Below are 18,656 nucleotides of genomic sequence, written 5' to 3' on the forward strand. Positions count from 1 at the left end.
TAAAATCTGGAAAGTGGGAGGGTTTGCTCCGTATCCCATAACTGTCGTCAGCGTCTGTGTTTCCCTCCAGTAGCTGCTAGAATTCCAGGGACAGAGGCCTTAACGTGCTGTCTTTTTGTGCTCATTTCTGTTTCCTTGCAGACCCTGTCATCACATTTCTTCCCCCTGGAAGCCTGCCTGACTGCCTTTACCCCCTTTTCTGAAAATTGCTATCTCAGCAGAAGTGAAGCTTTGTGCAGCTTCCCTAGGGGGTGTGCTGTTGAGAGAGCACAGCCCCTTGTGATGCGGAGCACCATACTCAGACTCAGCAACTTGGTGAGTTTACCTTTCCTTCTAGGTGGGAGGGAGGGAGGAAAGGACAGGTGATGGGAATCTGGGCTTTAAAAGAAGGGTTGGAGGATAGCCTTGGATATATCTCTTTTTCATTCCAGGCCTTGGTCTCCCTGTCCGATGTTGAGAGGGTGGGGTATTGGGTTTATGACAGTTTGGGCTCAGAGGTTGCTGTCCTGAGCTGACACTGGATCACTGTGTTGGGGGCCTTCTGAGATCTGTCAGGCCTCTGGGAACAAGGTGGACTATTGATATCTACTGTAGGCATATAGGGAAAGATGGATGAGCCTCAGTCACTTGCAGTCCTTTCCTGCATAATGGTGCAGGTACCCTGGGATGAGGTTCCTGAGCCTCCCTGTTGTAAGAGTGGGTGGTAAGGTCATCTTGAGCTTCTGGGTGCTTTGTTGATTGCCAAGGAAAACTATTTGGTTCTGGGGCTTGGTAGGGTCTTGAGAGCTGCTCCAAGAACTGTGGGGTCCTTAGGATAGCAAGATCCCAGGTCGTGATTCAGCTCCCAGGGCGGCAAAAGAAGCATTAAGACCATTCCTGGGTATCTCCCATTGGAACCAAGTCCCCTGCTGTGTAGTGGGTGGATGTCATCACAGAACACTGCCGACTGAGGTCTTCGAAATCCAAGGAGTCCACAAGAGGATCACAGGCTTTGCGTGTCATGAACTGGGCAGGGAAAGAGCCTGCCTGCACAAGCAGGGGAATGCTAGATGTGACCTTTATGGAAAGGATGTAGCTCATTCAGCAATCACTGAGGCCATCAGTATGCAACATGCTAAGTCCTCGGTTCTATTATGGCCTCATTATACCCTGGCTCTGCTGCCTTCCCTTTCAAATCCTTGTGATCTGATGGCTCAGGGGGTTGTAGTGCAATGGACTAACTTCCTCTGGGGCCCAGTGGAATTGACCCCTGAGTCTCTGGCTTCCCTGCAGAGAGGAACTAGACACATGTTATTGTTATCACCTTCCCCCACGTCTCCTTGATTTGAGACGGAGTCTGATGTAGGCCAAGCTGGTTCTGAACTCACGGAACTCCAGATGACCTTGAACTTCTGATCCTCTTGCCTCTACATCCCAAGTGCTGAGGTTGCAGGTGTAGCAGCTAGACAAGCCCTCTGCCAGCCGAGTCCTTTCCTGTGCCTGCCCCTGCAGTGTGTATTCTCACTCTCAGTTCCCTCGACAAAAGGACTGTCCCAGGCCCTAATGGGACACCCTCCATTTAACACAAAGATGAAGAAGTCAAGACCCAGAAAAGAACACAGGAGGAACCTGCTTTTTCTGACCCACATCCCGATGCCCAGCCCTCCCAGGTTTCTGTAGTAAAACATGTGCCAATGACCCGAGGCCTGGCACTTTGTTTCTGACTCCTTCTGCCTTCTTGAGGGGTAGTGTGCAAGCTAGGGTCACCTAAGACCTCATCGGTACTACAGATGGATGTTTGAGATGAGAATATGGCTCCTTACAGTAGAGCCCTGGATGTCAGTCTGCTTGTCAGTCCATTTATTATTCATGAGGAAACAGGAGCTCCCAGGTTGGCGTAGTCTGGAATTCTGTCTCTTCTCGCCCCTTAAGTGTCCTGGAGGCTCACCAGGGAAGTGTTTGCTTTTCTACCTATAATCTGGGATTTCTGCCCCTTAAATGCTCAGCTTGGGGGTCTTGGCTTTCTCATCATAGTTACTTTCCTTGCAGTTTCTTTCAAAGATCCAGAGACTCGGGGTGGAGCTTGCCCTGACAGGATGGGCCTGTGCCTTTGGATGAGATCTGGATGGAGGGACTGAGGCTGCTGGGCATGTAGATGCAGGAGACCCAGGTTCTAACCCAAGCCTTGCCACTTGCTAGCAGAGCGGGAGAAGCTGTTCTGCTTCTCTGAGACTCGTTACTCTCATCTGCAGTGAAGAGATAAGAAGATGTCGCACAAAAGCTACAGTAGTGGGCAAATGAGACTTACACTGTGCCAGTCACAGCATCAGATAAGCCCTGTCCCATCTTCCACCAAAGACTGTACAGATACCCCCAAGCCCATGTAGACTGGCACAAGAACTGGAAACTAAACAGAAGAGATCACCGCAGGCCACAGACTTTCCATTAGCTCTTAGGCTGATGGGGGATAGAGAAATACAACCCCAGACTCCGTAGCCCCACCGAGGAAAGCAGTCCCCACAGCCCCAAAGCCAGCAGAAGGAGGCCTTGACTCACTTCTTATCTTCAGCCTTAATTCACATGTGACAGGAGGACCAGTAGCTGTCTTCAGTGGCATAGGGACTGTCTTCCTCAGCAGCCACAAAAAAGCTCCCCTCCCATTCCACCTTCATTTTCCTCCCCTCTTTTCTACATCCTTTTGAAAAGTCAGTCTCTCTTAAGCAAAATGTCCTTACCCCTGAGATGCACAGCCAGCCCAGGAAGACTGGATGCCAACATGGGGTGGGGGGTGCAGAGAACAAAGAGGTGGTTTTCTTCGTGTGTCTGAACATAGCCAACTGATGTGGCCTTGGACTTGACAGGTAGCTGGAGACCTTACTTCTAGTGCTGGAGAGATGGTTAAGTAGGTAAAGGACTTGCTGTGCAAATCTGAGGGACTGAGTTCAGCTACCCAGCTGGTAAGAGATCCTATCTTACAGAATACGGATGATTGAGTCTGAGGCTGGATGCCAGCCTCTGACTTCCATGTAAACACAAAGAGACCCCACCTCTGTGTAAGACAGGGCTACTACAGGGCCACGGCGCCTGCCGTCCCCTCCCCCAGAGTGTTCTCAGAGTCCTCTGTCCTCTTCCCTGGCTCTTATCGTAACCAGCATTAAATATTTAATGGTATAATTAGTTATTTACTGTCTGTCTCCCCTCCTGGACTGGAGGTCTTAGGAGGGCAGGACCAAGTGGGCCTGGCTCACTGCTGTATCCCTGGCACTCCGCCCTGGCCTTAGGATTTTAGGAAATTAAACATTTGTTGAATGCAGTTAATGAGGACAGTAAATTTTTATACTTTGGAAAGGGATTTGGCAATATAGTCCAAGAATCTTTTTAAAGCCCTAATATCAGGCAGGATGCTTTTGGAGCTAATGGAGAACACGGATTCAAACTGGCTTCAGCAAGAGAAAACACATTCTTTCTGAACTGAGCACCAGAGGACAGCAGGCTCCAGGTGTGCCCTGATATTTTCTGTGCTGTGTGCTGTGGTCCTCAGCCTGTGGTTGTGCTGAGGTGGGAGGGCCATGGGCTTGGAGGGGGCAGGGCTCTACCATACCTAAGGTAAATTATTTGAGCAACGGTCAGATGTCTGCTCCCTAACAAATGACTTGCTGAGGAGAAAACCAGTGGCCTTAAACTAATCAGTATCTGTCTCCGAAGCAACGGGCAGGTTAGCACTTGGCCAAAACCATTGTCTGCCAGCCAGCAGGGAGAGGGTTGGGTGTTCCACAGTTGTCTCCACACTCCGTCACCGCCAATCAGTTCATTCCTAAGGCACTCAGCAGAGCCTGTATAGAAAGGTGTTCATCTCAGCCTTTTCGTGTTTTGTTTTGGTGAGGCCTCATGTGGTCTGGTGACCTGACCCTTCTGCCTCCACCTCTTCAGTGCTGGAATCACAGACATGAAGCACCATGCCTGGCTTCGGTCTTTATTTAAAAGAGAGGAGAGAGAGATTTGGACCAGATTCAAGAGGAAACTGCATTGAAATATTTAAGTCAATTATGTGCCGTCTGTACAAGGGACGATTACAGTGGCATTGAAACATTTATACAAAGTGTTAATGACATTGGGAAATGCTTATGATATGCTGTGAGATGAAAAAAATACCAGGGCTTAGAATTGTATTTACGGTGTGAGTCCAGCTATTTTTTAAGAACTCAAAACGGAGCTGGATTAAACGCCAAAGTATAGGGAGCTGTGATTTTGGACTCCACTTTAGACTTTTCTGGACCAGCACCTTTCGGAAGGAGAAGCTGTTCCTTAGACCTCACAGACTTTTGTCCTTGTCATTTGATAGGAGTGCCTTGGGACTGTTCTCTGCATTTTGCAAATACTCCCTAATTTAATCCTTACAGTTACCCTGAGAAGTAAAAGGGCTTTGATTTTTTTTTTTAATTTTATTTTTCTGAGGGATTTACTGAAACTCTAACACATTTGGTCACAAAGTCACCCAGCCGATGTATGGGAACCTCTAGAGTTCCACCCCAGCCTTAGTGTCTACTGCCAAATGGGCATCTGCTACTCGTCCGTGCCAGGCACCAAGGGTCACATTCTCTAGGGACTTTGCTTATTTTATTTTATATATTAAGAAATTTTAAATTACATGTTTATTTAAAGTGGGTAGTATGTGGCATAGTTAGTGTGGTAAGGTTAAAGGTCAACTTTTGGAAGTTGAGATTCCCTTGGATCATGTAAATTCCAGGGTAGAACTGAGGTCAGGCTTGGCAGCAAGCACTTTACTCACAAGAGCCAGGTTGCTGGCCTTGGTTTTGATTGTGTCAGTGCTGGGGGGGTGGGCTTTGGAGGGGGGTCACACTCCAGGCCTCATACACATTAGACAAGTGACCCTGCTGTCATTTGGAGATTTATTTGTCCATCTCATCCTTTCTACCTCAGAGAGGCCAAGTGATGACCCAAACCCCCCACAGCTAGGAGGTGGTGGGGTTACAGGAGTGTCACAGGGGTCTGATGTGGAATCCCTTTTCCTCCCACCCACCTTCAGAATTGCCTGAAGCCCTGCCATCCTGGGGACCATGTTTAACGGGGAGCCTGGTCCAGCCCCAGCTGGGACCTCCAGGAATGTAGTAAGGAGCTCCAGCATCAGCGGTGAGATCTGTGGATCCCAGCAAGCCGGAGGTGGGGCTGGGACCACCACAGCCAAGAAACGGCGCAGCAGCCTGGGCGCCAAGATGGTGGCTATCGTCGGTTTGACCCAGTGGAGCAAAAGCACACTGCAGCTCCCCCAACCCGGTGAGGATTGTGGACACAGAAATGGGGGAAGTGGGAGGTGAGGGGAGTGTGCTGTTGTTGAGTCCCCAGAGACTAAGAAGAGGTGCATACTCTGCGGGTGCTGTATGGACCGGTGTATGTGATGTGCTGTGGCTCTCCCTCTCAGGCAGGAACAGCCCAGAGAGGAAAAGCTAGGTACTCCAGAGTGCACAGCGCACGGTGGGGAGTCTGGACCCGAGCTCCAGTTGTCCTTCCTAGTCCCTGCTCTGTACATACTGCCGCCACCACATGCGGGCATGAGCACTTTTAAGAATCAATCGTGCTAAGGGACCCCACACATTTACAAACACACAGCCTCATGGTCCTATTTGTCATTTCTCAGTCCTCTAGGGACAAATAGCTCCACAAATACACTTTCATGGTCATACACAGGCGTTGCAAAGTCACACGAGACAGAGACAAATACATGGCTCGTGCAGTGACATACCCAGAGTATTGGTCTGCTCAGGCCACTTATACTGCCAGGAAAGCATGGACCAGTCATTCATATCACCCTGTCTGTGGTCACAGTAAGCTCTAAAATATGCTCTCTCAACAGACAAAAAGACCCACATCACTTAGATGTATGCACCTGTGCCTCACAAAGCCACACGTATGCCTTAGCTGATACATCTTCATACACACACACACACACACGTATACACACATACCACACACACACTATACACACACATACCACATGCACCACACATACCACATACACCACACATACATACACACACCACACATACACACACTATACACACACACTACATACACACACACCACATACACATATAACACACACACACACACACACACACACATCATACATTCTCAGACAGCTGGTTATAGAATTCCAGTTATGTTCAGACTTGGGGGCACCCACCTTGTCTCACACAGCCACGTGTGGTCCCCATACCACAGAGGAGCCAGCTCAGTCAACCCAGGCCCCTCAATTTGTGGCACTGGTCCAGACACCAGCTGGCTTTGTTTTAAATCTCTTCCGGCTTATTTTGCTCAGAGTAACAACTTCCCCCAAAAACCTTCAAGTAGGCAGCTGGACGGGGGTGGGGAGGGTAGAATGCTGGAACATCCAGGGAGCACGCTCATCAAGACGCTTCATTGGGGCTGGCATTTGGGGGTGCTTTTCCAGGCCTTAAAATAGATTTCTACAGAGCCATCTTCAGGAACACAGGGGATGGTCTTTTCCAGTGCTCACGATCCCTTGAGGTTTCTGCTCTGGGAAAGGCTTGATAATAAGTGGGTAGGGGTTATTAGTACCTTGCCTGGGCAGTGTAGGTTTGAGAGTAGGGAGCAGAGAGGTGGGGAATGGGACTGGGACAAGGGGGGCTGGGATGGAACCAAGCTGAGGATTAAAATGAGAAGGTCATGGAGGTGTTGGGCCCCAGAGGTCTGTGTCTGGTGGCGTAGGCACAGGAATCCAGCTTCAGACTCAAAGACATCTCATTTGCAACACGATTGGGAGAGACAGTCTCTAAGGCCGAGGCAAAGCCTGAGTCACTGGGAGTCATTGCACAGGTCTGTCTCGGCTTCAGAGAGCCACAGGCTGGGGTGGGAGCAGATGCCAGGAAGACCTACTGTCTTGGGGAGCGCAACCATGACAGGGTCTCTGGATACCTTGTAAGGGCGCAACTGAGGGCTCAGGGGCTAGGGCTGGGGGAATTGCCCAGATGCTCTTCCAAGTGCAGGTCCCAGTGAATCATTTAATCATTGAGTGTCATAGCAGGAAGGGCCCTTGAGGTCATCCAGTCTGATGTACTTATTTATCTACAAGACTTCCAGAGCCTGAGGAGAAGGCACTTCCCTGCAGAATGACCTCAGGCTGGCCTTTGAGGCCACACCCTATCATTTACTAGATGGACAGTTCAGGCAAGCTGCTTCAGTTTCTCCGAGCCTGCTGTTTGTTGAAGACATTAATATATGCTTTGTAGAGCTATCCAGTTCGAGGGGGAAAGGTCTTGCAAACTCAGAAAGAAATCTTCCCACTGGTTTAATTCCCGTTCAGCTTAGGCCCCTGCTGAACCAGGGAATAAGACAGATGTGCAAAGGCGCATAGCCTCCTGTGGCTGGCACGTGGGAGACACTCAGCAAGGTGTCGATACTTTTTTAAGGTTTATTTTTATTCTCTCTTTCTCTCTCTCTCTCTCTCTCTCTCTCTCTCTCTCTCTGTGTGTGTGTGTGTGTGTGTGTTTGTGTTTGTGTGTGTGTGTGTGTGTGTATACATTCAAGCACATGCATGAATGCATGTACAAGCTTTGAATATGCCAATGCCTCAGCTTCAAGCATCCTCCTGGGTGGAAGAATCAGACAAGTATGAGGTCACCATGGATATTGACCCAGGGATTGCTGCTCTGGGAAAAAATCCCAGAAAGGGACCCCTATGATCCCAAGGAGAATGGCTAGATTCCCTTTAGAACTTGGCTCTGAGGAGTCAGGAAGAATTCCTTTCCTGGGCCTAGCCTTTGGGGCTCTTTATCTTCTCTTGCAAGAACCCTACTTGCCCCCACCCCTAGTTTATGAGTAGCCTATGCTGGCTATAGTCCTGCCTGATCCTCTTTGTTCCTTTGCCTCAACTCACATGGTGCAATGTTTAGCCTGTAACACCAGTCCCTCTGGTCCCCTGCCTGTTTGCTCTCTTCTAGTTTATCGCTATGCTTCCCTAATGCAGATCTCTAAAGCCCCGTGCTTTAGAGGGTAGTTCTGGCTCCATAGCTCCCTGTGGAACTGTCAGAAAGTCACTCTCCAGTCAGGGTTGTTTCCTCTTCAGCAAAATGGAGCTAACAGTGCCCTCTCCCAGCTTCCTTTGTGATCTGTCAGTTCTCTGAATTGTGGGAGCCATGAAGAGTGAGGAGTTTTGGTGTTGCAGTAAAATCTGGCCCAACATTAATTAGGCTGAGTCCACGGAGGGTCACATTGGGCTTAAGCATCCCCCTTCTAAATGTCCAGTACAAAGAACTGAGCCCTTCCTTCCTGAGATGGCTAAGTCTGGGGCTTGGAACTTCTGCAAGATGTAGGCCATGGCTGCCCCTCTTTTGTATGTGATGGTACAGAAAGAATGGCTCCTGGAAACTTTCTCCAGGAAACACTGAATTATTGCAACCGTTTGGTCCGGTTGTCTAGAGGGAAGGCATTATAGTCATTCCCTGGTTCAGCAGGGGTCTAGGCTGAACAGGAATGAAGCCAGTGCGAGGATTTCTCTCTGAGTTTGCAAGACCTTTCCCCCTCGAACTGAAGATGAAGGTGTCTAATCTCTGCTGAGTCACAACTCCAAGAGAGGCAGCATTGGGAAAGAAGGGGGTGGCATGTCAGCAAGCAGGCAGTCTGAAGGCTCTCCTGGCTGGCCCCAGCTCTCTGGCATCATGAGTGAAATGATGAGGGGCCTAGAGAGGTACATATCTGACCCTTCAGGAGCCCCCCCATTCATGGGTGCTCACACTGGGTTGGGCAAGTCTTATCTAAGAAGGTAATTTCACTTTCAAATGGGTCAGAGCTTTCCCAGGCTCTGAATGAGCGTGTGTTGAGGGGGTGAGGATGTGAGGAGGAGGCAGGGTGACTTTCAGTCCCCACGGCCATCTGTCTTCTAACTGGGTTAGAGGGGATTCGGAAATTAAGAGTCAGGGACAAAGAGAGTCCCCAGGTAGGTCACACGGCATGGGTGGGTGAGCATCATTCTGTGTGGTGAGTAAATGGGCTCAGTTCTAGATATTAAAGATGACATATGTACAGCCTGTTTGACAGTGTACACTGTATCCATGCAAGACCTGGAGGGCCTGTGTGGCTGTATACACAGGCACATGACATCACACATGAACTTATTATATTCACATATATGATAGTCAGCACTTCTGTGAGTCTGTTTGATATGTGTGTAAGGGAAATATGTCCGAGCTAAAATGACTCCGTGTGTGCGTGCATGCAAGCTCACGAGAGTGCTCACACATGTTTACGAGACAATGACTCCTGGATATGCCAGCTATTCTGCCTATCCAGACAGGCTACACTAAGTTTAGAAGCCATGTTCCTCGGTACACTGTCCCCTGTTCTCATTGCCTCCCACCACCACCCTATCTGCTAGAACTTGTCCCCTTGGCCTTCTCTCATTCCGGGACTTCCTGAAGGGTAAGTGAGGCAAAATGGGAAGAACAGAGGTATCCCTTTCCTAAGCTGGGGACATGAACATTCCCTCCCCAGCTCATTGGCTGCCTTCAGGGATGCGTGTACTGCTCCTCTGCCCTAGGCACTCTTGCTGGTCACTCCACTCACACTTTTCTTGGGCCTGTAACTAGAAAGCAGTGAATGGCCCCTTTGGTATAGTCCCGTCTGAGTACCACTTCCCTCCCCATAGTCAAGTTTTAGCAGGGGAGTCCCTGAAAAACCCCAGCCTGTCTTCCCCTAACCCCACCCCCACCCCCGCCCTGGAGGAGAGCTGTCTAGAGGGACCACACTGCAAAGCTAAAGAGGTTGCCATGGAAACCCAGGCAGGCTGGTGTGCTACTCAGAGAGGGAAAGTGCCCGGTGTTTCCTGACAGGCTGAGGAGGGGGCTGGGGCCCCTGAACAGAAACTACAGAGACAGGATAAGAAGTGGTTCTGCTCTGGACCTCCTCAAATCCAACATCAGTCCTGGTCAGGCTAGCTACCCCACTCTGACATGACATTCATGATGCTCCCCACTTCAGATTTACCTTGAGAAGACAAGTTTCGAATGGCCAGACTTGTAGTGGAGCAGCAGAGTGGGGGGTTTGGGGGTCTGGCAGGATATCTAGAAGAGGAAAAGTAAATCTGGAAATTCCAGAACAGACAAGCTTCCCAGGATAAAACAAAATGGGAGGTGGGGGGGGGCTAGTGGACAGTGAGGACCCCAAGACTACTGGGCTCTTTACTTCCGATTGCATTTCTATTGGGGCACACAGCATGTCCCTGAGCAGCTTTGGGGTCAGCTCAGTGATATCCCAGCCTTGGCAGATCCCCACCTGCCTCTGTTCAGAGAATCTCTTTGGTAACACTCTTCCAGAAGCCTAGGCCATGTTTTGACCTTTCCCCCCCTCTTTCTCCTTGGGATGGGGACCTCAGAAGGAGCCACTAAGAAGCTTCGCAGCAACATTCGACGGAGCACAGAGACTGGCATTGCCGTGGAGATGCGGAGCCGTGTAACCCGCCAGGGCAGCCGGGAGTCTACCGATGGGAGCACCAACAGCAACAGCTCCGAGGGCACGTGCGTGCACCTGCCCATTTGCTTTCCAGCCAAACCATCTGCATCCCTCTGCCCCAGCTTCCCTTGTCCTCTCTCCTAGATATCTGGTCCCCACATTCTAGGTCTTCCCATTGCTCCCCACAGAACACCTGAGGCTCTGGGGCATGGATTTTGTTCTTTTATCTCAGGAAGGAACTTGGGGCCCCTGCCTCCCATCACCCACCCTACACCCTGCTCCAGAGGAAACAGGCAGAAAGAAAACTGTGACCCTAAATTCCTTCTAAGCCTAAACCCATTTTCGTGGCTTAGTTGTGTGAAATCTTTATAAATCACCTTGCTTGGAGATTAGGGAAGAAAATTGGACTAGATCCATGTTTTAAAAACTGTCACATCTTACCTTGTGACTCATAGGCAGGAAATAAAATCACTGTAGCGGGTCAGAAGCAGCACTAGAGAAATAGATAATGTAGGTGTAGCGAGGGTGGGTCACCTGGAGAATGTGAGTTCTTTACCCAGGGTGCATGGTGGGCTGGGGTCTTAGCAGGCTTTTTTTCCCTTCGAGTTGCAGTAAGCATTAAAGCCACTGCTTAGATATCCACGGACCTGTTCTAAATTGGGAGTTTGTAGACTTTTCTGCTTCTTTTTCATCAGGCCCCTATAATTTTCAGTCTCAGGATCCCGTGGCTTCTTTAATATTCTATTATTGTCTTTCACTACTGTACAGAGCCTTTGGAATCTCTGTGGGATTGGCTCCAAGACCTCCTACAGATCTAAAACCCACATCTTCTTGAATCCCTTAAATACACTGATAAAATGTTTGCATACAACCTGTATACGCCAGATCCTCTCTAGATCACTTGTAATTCTCAGTATAAGCTAAGTGCAGTAGGAATGCTTGTTAGACAGGTCTCAGTATATAGGTCAGGCTGGTCTTGAATTCAGACTTCAGAATCCTCTGGCCTCTGTATCCTGAACACTGATTATTATTATAGGTGTCCACCCCAGTTCCAAGTCTAGATTGTATTGTTTAAGGAATAAGAAAATCTGTATGTGCTCAGTACAGACGTTTTCCTTCATATTCTGGGTCTGTGGCTGGTTGAATCCACGGATGCAGAACCTATAGAGACAGATGGCCAACCGCACCTCTAACATGGAAATAAGTATCTGTTTGTGTGGACACCTCAGGCGAGTGTCTCCCTCTCTGGAAACCATGTGCTATGGTCATTTAACACACGTGCTCGCCCGCAGTGAATGTGGAAAGCTCCAGTGTCTAACATGTACAAGAGGAAACTGAGGTCTCTGAGTGGCAGAGGCTCGCTACCCACAGACACAGTTCTTAAGTGGTGCCCCAGTCATTGTTTACACTGAGGTCATTTAATTCCACAGCCTTTATTCACAAAGTTCACCCTGTGCACCAGCAGCAGCACCAGCAGCACCACCCCAGTTCTGAGATTCTGAGTCTTCATCTGTTTCTTCTGAGGTCTCACTATCATAAGAATGGTGGTCACACCTATAACTCCAGCACTTGAGAGGTACAGGCAGGACCACAAGTTTAAGATCAGAGACTTAACTACATAGTGAGTTCCAAAAGCGTGTCAATGAAAAGGAGAGGCATGGGTGGAGAGAGGAGGCGGGAGGAGGAAGACCAAAAAAACTAGAGGGTTGGAGAGAAGGTTCACTCAGTAAAGTATTTTCTGTACAAACTGAGTGTGGGTCCCCAGCACCCAAGTAAAAAGGCTGGATGTGATCGTTCAAATGCCTACAACCCCATTATTGGTTCCCGGGGCTTGCTAGCAGTCAGTCTCCAAACCTACAAACTCTAGGTTCAATGGGAGATTCTGTCTAAAGTGAAAAGAAATCCAGTGATGGCCTCTGACCTCCAACACGCATATAGTACATGTGAACCTACCCCTAGTCACACATACACAGTGCATGTGTACCCACCCCCAGTCACACACACAGTACATGCATACCCACCCCCAGTCACACAGAGTACGTGTATACCCAGCCCAGTCACACAGAGTACATGTATACCCACCCCCAGTCTCACACACACACACACACACACACACACACACACACACACACACAGTACATGCATACTCACCCCAGTACACAAAAAGAGTGACACTAGGCTATTGTTGACCATGGCTAATGAAAGCAGTTGCTTTGAAGCCTCTTCCTGGGAGTGAATGATAAGCCTTGTAGGAGAAATACAGGTTCTGTCCCACAAACCTACTGCTCCTTGCCGGTCACTGACCAGTGGAGCCTCCACTCCAAACTGTCCAGTGGGGATTCTTTTCTGACCCACCTTCCATGGCTGTCTCTAGGAGATCAGCATATTCTAGTTCACTGTGGCCCCTAAGGAACCCTGGGCCTGAGGAGGTAGCAGCAGAGCAGAAGCAAAGATCCATTGCCATTTGTTATCTCAAGTAACAGAACTTTCCCTGTGCCAGCTGCCCCAGCCCTCCCTCATCCCCCAGCGAGCGTTGTCATCTCTGCTGTGGACAAGGCCAGACTCTTCCCTCTTGGAAATGTCTGTTTCATCTGTAAAGCCGGATAATGGTTCCCACCACACAGACTGGTTGTAAGGACTAATGCTACGAGGCACGTGGAGCACTCAATGCACAGCTGGCAGCTGGCCAGCTTTCAATCACTGTCACTTTTTCTTGTTACTATTTCTGGCCCCCTCCCCTCCAGTCATAGACTACCCACAATCACCTGCCATTCATCTCAGGCCTATCATTGGGTTATTTTGGTCTCTGTTGCCATTTTGAGCACCACCTCAACTTATTGACTTGGATTTTAAGTTTCTTGTTTAAAAAAAAAAAAAATCAAACCTGAGTTCTTGGAACTCATTCCAGACAGTAAGAGTCTCTCCTTGGCACTAGCATGCTTTTGTGAGGATGCATGTGTCCAGCAAGCCCTGCCTTCTAAGGCTCACTGCAGAACTTTGGGGCTTGGGCTGGAATGTAGCTCAGTTGGTACCATGTTCATCTAGCATGCTTGAAGCTCTGGGGTCTGTCCCTAGCACTGCATAAGCTAAACATGGTGGTATATGCCTGTAATCCCAGAGGTCAACAGGTGGAGGTAAGCTGATTGGGAATTCAAGGTCGTCATTGGCTGTATCACGAGGGTGAGAGATGCTCAAAAACTTGTCTCAGAAAACACACAAGAAACAACACTGAGGCTTAAGGATTCAAATGCCTTGAATATCTTCATCACCGTCTTTAATGATACCAGTGTCTTTCTTCAAGCTAACCATTGTGCTACCTACTTGTTACCCAAGCTCTTGGGGTGGATAAGGCAGGAGGATTGTCATGGGTCTGAGGCCAGCCTGGGCTTCATAGTGAATTCTAGGTCAGCCAGAAGTACACAGTGAGACTGTCTGAGACACACAGTCCTGAGTAGTTTTTCTTTAATGTGCAGAAATGACAAATGTTCACTTTCACTTAGAATAGTTACACTGTATAGAGGAGAAACTGAGACCCAAGACCCACTGCACCCACCCCCACCCCAGCCCACCTGCTGCCTCACAAGCCCTCTGTCCCTCTGCAGGTTTATTTTTCCCACGAGGCTTGGAGCTGAAAGCCAGTTCAGTGACTTTCTGGATGGCCTGGGACCAGCCCAGATTGTGGGGCGACAGACACTGGCCACACCCCCCATGGGTAAGTCATGCTGAAGAAGGGCAGGTTCAGTGGTGGTGGGGAGCAGCTCTGGAGCCCAGTGTGTGGTAGAGCTGGAGATGGCTGCAGCAGCAGCAGCAGAAGCGGCAGCAGCAGCAGAGGCGGCAGCAGGTGTCTTCCTCTGGTGCCAGGAAGGAGCACTACCCAGCAGCAGCTTTTCCAGACTGGCCCATCCCTCCCTCGGTGAGGTCACCCACCCCTGCTGTGTGAACAGGGTCACAGTGTTGGCCCATGTTGATTTACCTTCTCTAGCCTTCGTTTCCTCATGTGGAAGATGGAATCAGTAATTCCTGCTGTAGTTCTGCTGTCCGACACCCCTTCTTGCACTTCTGTTAGACACTTTGTATAAAGTGTTTTAATGCTCTCCTTAGGAACCATGGCTAATTGGACTGGTTCCTCCCATCAGCGTCTGGCACCTAGGGACCTTTAGTCATTTTCTCATCTCTTCCTGGCAGCTAGGAAGTGCTCAGAGCCCACACTGGGTCCTCTTAGCAGCTTCCCAATCTTCCCCCAACCCTGTGCTCCCAGGTCCAGGCTTTCCCATTGTTTAACCTGAGCATTACCTGATCCAGATGTCGCTACTCAGCCCTATTGCATTGGTGCTTGGCCTTTGAACCTAAGAGCAGAAGCAGAAAACGGAGCTAGGATTCGATGCCAGGCTTCTTTATATGGTACTCTCCTTTCTTGAAAGAGGGGTCCCCAGGACTCTAAGAGAGTCAGGGTTTACTCTCCTCCAGCCCTAGGCATCGGATTTGCTTAATTTCGAGCTTTTGCTTGGGTCTAGAGCCTGCTCAATATCTCAGGCCCTTCCCCACATTCTGAGAAGTGCCTGCCACTTCCATAATAATGAACCCATCAGAACCTAGACTATCTTGTGTGTGGTGCCCCCTTGTGTCTCGGACCAGGAAAAACAAGTGTACATTGATGGTTCGGCATGAGACCCTTAGGTCTTCTTGCCAAGGTCAGGAACCACTGGAGTGAGGACAATTTTCAGGATCTGTCCGACTGTGGTGATTTCCTGCCTCCAACATGTGTAAGTACAATACAACAATAACATGACAGTTGACTGAACTCAAGGTTTCACCATTTAGTTGGAGGGAAGGGACCCAGATGAGGGTTATAATGCGACATCTATCTGAAGGGAGTTAGTTCCAAACACTACTGAATAATTCTAAACTTTGCTCACCCAGGGTGAGCAAAGCCAAGAGTTTCTGGAAGTCAGAAAGACTGAATCCCTTACCTTTTTTGGAGTGGGTTGTGAGCTCTCATCACACAGGGTGTGTAGGCTGGGCAGGCTCATAGCTTAGCTTCTCTTTGCGTGGATACTCTTCTGGTACACAGCAGCCCTCATCCAGTCTGACAAACATTAAAGAAACTGTCTGAGGGCTGCTGTGTACGCTCCATCCCCCAGACTTGCCTGTTCTATGTAGTGAGGCAGAAGCCCCTTGTCCACCATACATGGGTGAGAAGTTGGCAGCCATTAGTCATGACTTAAGCTTTTGGTCCTTGAAGGTCATTCCCCCACAGACTATCACAGTGTTTCTCAGTCCCTTTGAAGTAGTCTCCTGAGAGCCTTATCAGCATGTGTCGTTTTCTCTATCACATTCCCTTCCCAGGGACACTGCAGCATCCCCTGCAGACTCCTGCCAGCCAGCCCCATCTGACCTCACCTGGACGTCCATTCTTTTTCCTTGCAGGAGATGTACACATTGCCATCGTGGACCGGAGTGGCCAGCTGGAGGTAGAAGTGATTGAAGCTCGGGGCCTGACCCCCAAACCAGGCTCCAAATCCCTCCCAGGTGAGGCTAAGCAGCTGGGAGATCTGAGGAAGGACTCTGGCAGGGAAGGGGTACTGGCCAGTCCTGGACTCATCAGTAGCCTAAAACAGTGGAAGGCTGGTGAACAAGATGGGTCAGGAGTGGGGCAAGGAGACTCAGTTGGCCATCTCTTTGTCTGCTGGGTCCACTGGCCAGCTCCACCGCTCCATGCAAGGATCACCCGGAGGGTGGAGACGAGGCAGGCTATGGTACCTCTCCCAACCACTCTCCTTCATTTTCAGCCACCTATATCAAGGCTTACCTGCTGGAGAACGGGGCATGTGTTGCCAAGAAAAAGACAAAGGTGGCCAAGAAGACTTGCGATCCCTTGTACCAGCAAGCTTTGCTCTTTGATGAGGGGCCCCAAGGCAAGGTTCTGCAGGTCAGTGTTTACAGCACAGACTCTCAAGTTCTGGTCAAGCATTGAACCAGGTGCATTAATTTATATCTTCTTTATCATTGTGTGTGGGGTGCACATGCTTGGGGATACATATCTATGGTAGAATAAGTTCTCTCCTTTCACCTTGACATGGATTCTGGGGATTAAACCGGGTCCTTCAGCTTCTGTGGGAAGCACTTCTCCTGAGCATCTGGCCAGCCCCTCCCCCTTTCCTCCCTCCCCTTAGTTTTCCCCCTCTCTATTCTGTTTTCACAACTCCTGTGTTTGTTCCCCATCATAGAGTTCTGAGCATGGTGAAAGGGCACCCCAGGCTTTACCCCCTTCCCACCAGTGCTTTGTACCTCCCTGGGGGCTGAGGGTGGCTAGGCACTTTGTAGAATGCTTTGCATCTTCCTCAGATGATCCTGTGGAAGGAGGTGTGGTTTCCCCAGTCTGCAGGCGAGCAGGCAGGGTCTTGGAAAGATGAAATAAATAACTGTGGAGGGATTAGAGGAGCCCACACTCAGGTGACACTCACCAGTTCCTTGACAGTGAAACATCCTTGAAGATGTTGGTGCATCTTCCTGCTGAGTGGGAGGGGAAGGGGTTGTCTTACTGTGCCTCTTCTATAGATGAACCTGAGCTCACATAGGCCTACATGGTTTTCTTGGCTCCGTCCTGAGTTCAGATTCCCTCTCAACATCCAGTGTGGGTGCTATAGTGGAGAAGAGGTGTCTTAGAGGCTAAGAACATGTACTATTCTTACAGAAGACTGTTCTTATTACCCATCTTGTGTACTCACAACTGCCTCTAACTCCAGCTCCCGGAGGTCAAGGTGTCTTTGGCCTCTGGAGGCACCTTCACCCAGACTTATGTATGCACATAGAAATTTAAAACTTTATTTCTAGAGTTTGCACATGGGCAGCCACTCACTAAGTTAAGACCGGGTGTGGGGGCTGCTATGAGGTAGCCTTTGCCCAAAGACTCTCTTGCTTTTTATTTGTAACAAACACCTGAGATTAATTTTAGGAGGAAAAAAAGATTATTCTGACTGAGTTTTGGAGACTCAGATCCACTGTCTATTGGGACTGTGGAGAAAGCTGCTTACCTTGGGGTACTCGGGAAGAGCCTGGGAATCCCATAATCCCCTTCAGGAATTCACCTCTGACATTTTCAGTTGGACAGTTCTTCCCACTCATGACACGCTGTTCCTCTGAGCTGTGACAGTTCTGTCGTAAGGACCCATGGGGTTACAAACCAAGAACTGCAGAACTCTAGGATTCTGGGGCAGAAGCCCAATATCAGATGCCCGTTTTTAAAAACAAATTTGAAAAATCATTGCCGTAGTTGCTTCCCCCTGGAGTTCCAGATGGAGACAGTCAGGGCCGGGCCAGGGGTGTGTTAAGGCCCACAGCAGGACTGCAGCTGTGACCCAGGCCCTGGATTCATGGAGAGAGCTGCTCCCTGGGGTGTTGAGAGGTGTGGAACCAGATCCACCCAAGATCTAATCCCAAATCACTGTGGGGCATTGTATTGCTTAATTAGATCTTCCGGACCACAGGAGAAAAAAAAGAAAAAGACTTGTTATAATTATTCAGACAATGCATGGCCCCCATAGGATATAATCTGCCATGTCCTAGGCACTCTGAGAGTACATGCCCAGATCATTTTAATTCTGACTCTACCATCTGTGCCCCAGTGAAGCTGACAGGTTCCTGGGCCCACTGCCCAGCCCTGGAGGTTCAGTGCTTCCCTCTTCCTCCCACTGCTGCCAGGTGATCGTCTGGGGAGACTACGGCCGTATGGACCACAAGTGCTTCATGGGTATGGCCCAGATCATGCTGGACGAGCTGGACCTGAGTGCTGCGGTCACTGGCTGGTATAAACTCTTCCCCACATCCTCTGTGGCCGACTCCACACTCGGATCCCTCACCAGGCGCCTGTCTCAGTCCTCTTTGGAGAGTGCCACCAGCCCCTCGTGTTCCTAAGGACCTCGATGAGAACCAAGAGGCCAGGGGCTAACGAGAGAAGGGAGCCTCTTGGCCCCGCCACACCCTGTACATAGTCTCCATGTCCTTCTGGATCCCTTAACCTGCTGCATGCCTGTTGGCCACTGGGCTTGTCCCAATTGGCAGTGGAGACTGTTGTGTGTGTGTCTGTGTGTGTGTGTGTGTGTCCATATATCTGTCCATTTGTCTGTGTACAATCAGTCCTGGGGATCACTATAGTCCACATCTCCGTATCTTGCTGGAAAGAACCCAAAGGA

General features: G+C 49.6%; 1 protein-coding gene across 1 annotated transcript; it reads left to right on the forward strand.

Moving 5' to 3' along the window:
• Positions 1-194: 194 nt before the first annotated feature.
• Positions 195-18,378, forward strand: RIMS3 (regulating synaptic membrane exocytosis 3; the record flags this gene model as incomplete). Its single annotated transcript, XM_080920606.1, has 7 exons — positions 195-315; positions 5,027-5,274; positions 10,388-10,529; positions 14,067-14,176; positions 15,892-15,993; positions 16,254-16,393; positions 18,166-18,378. The coding sequence occupies exons 2-7, from the start codon at positions 5,058-5,060 to the stop codon at positions 18,376-18,378; spliced, it is 924 nt and encodes a 307-aa protein (XP_080776732.1). The 5' UTR covers positions 195-315; positions 5,027-5,057.
• Positions 18,379-18,656: the final 278 nt, after the last annotated feature.

Source organism: Micromys minutus, assembly GCF_963924665.1.
Source record: "Micromys minutus genome assembly, chromosome: 9".
In the NCBI taxonomy this organism is placed as follows: domain Eukaryota; kingdom Metazoa; phylum Chordata; class Mammalia; order Rodentia; family Muridae; genus Micromys; species Micromys minutus.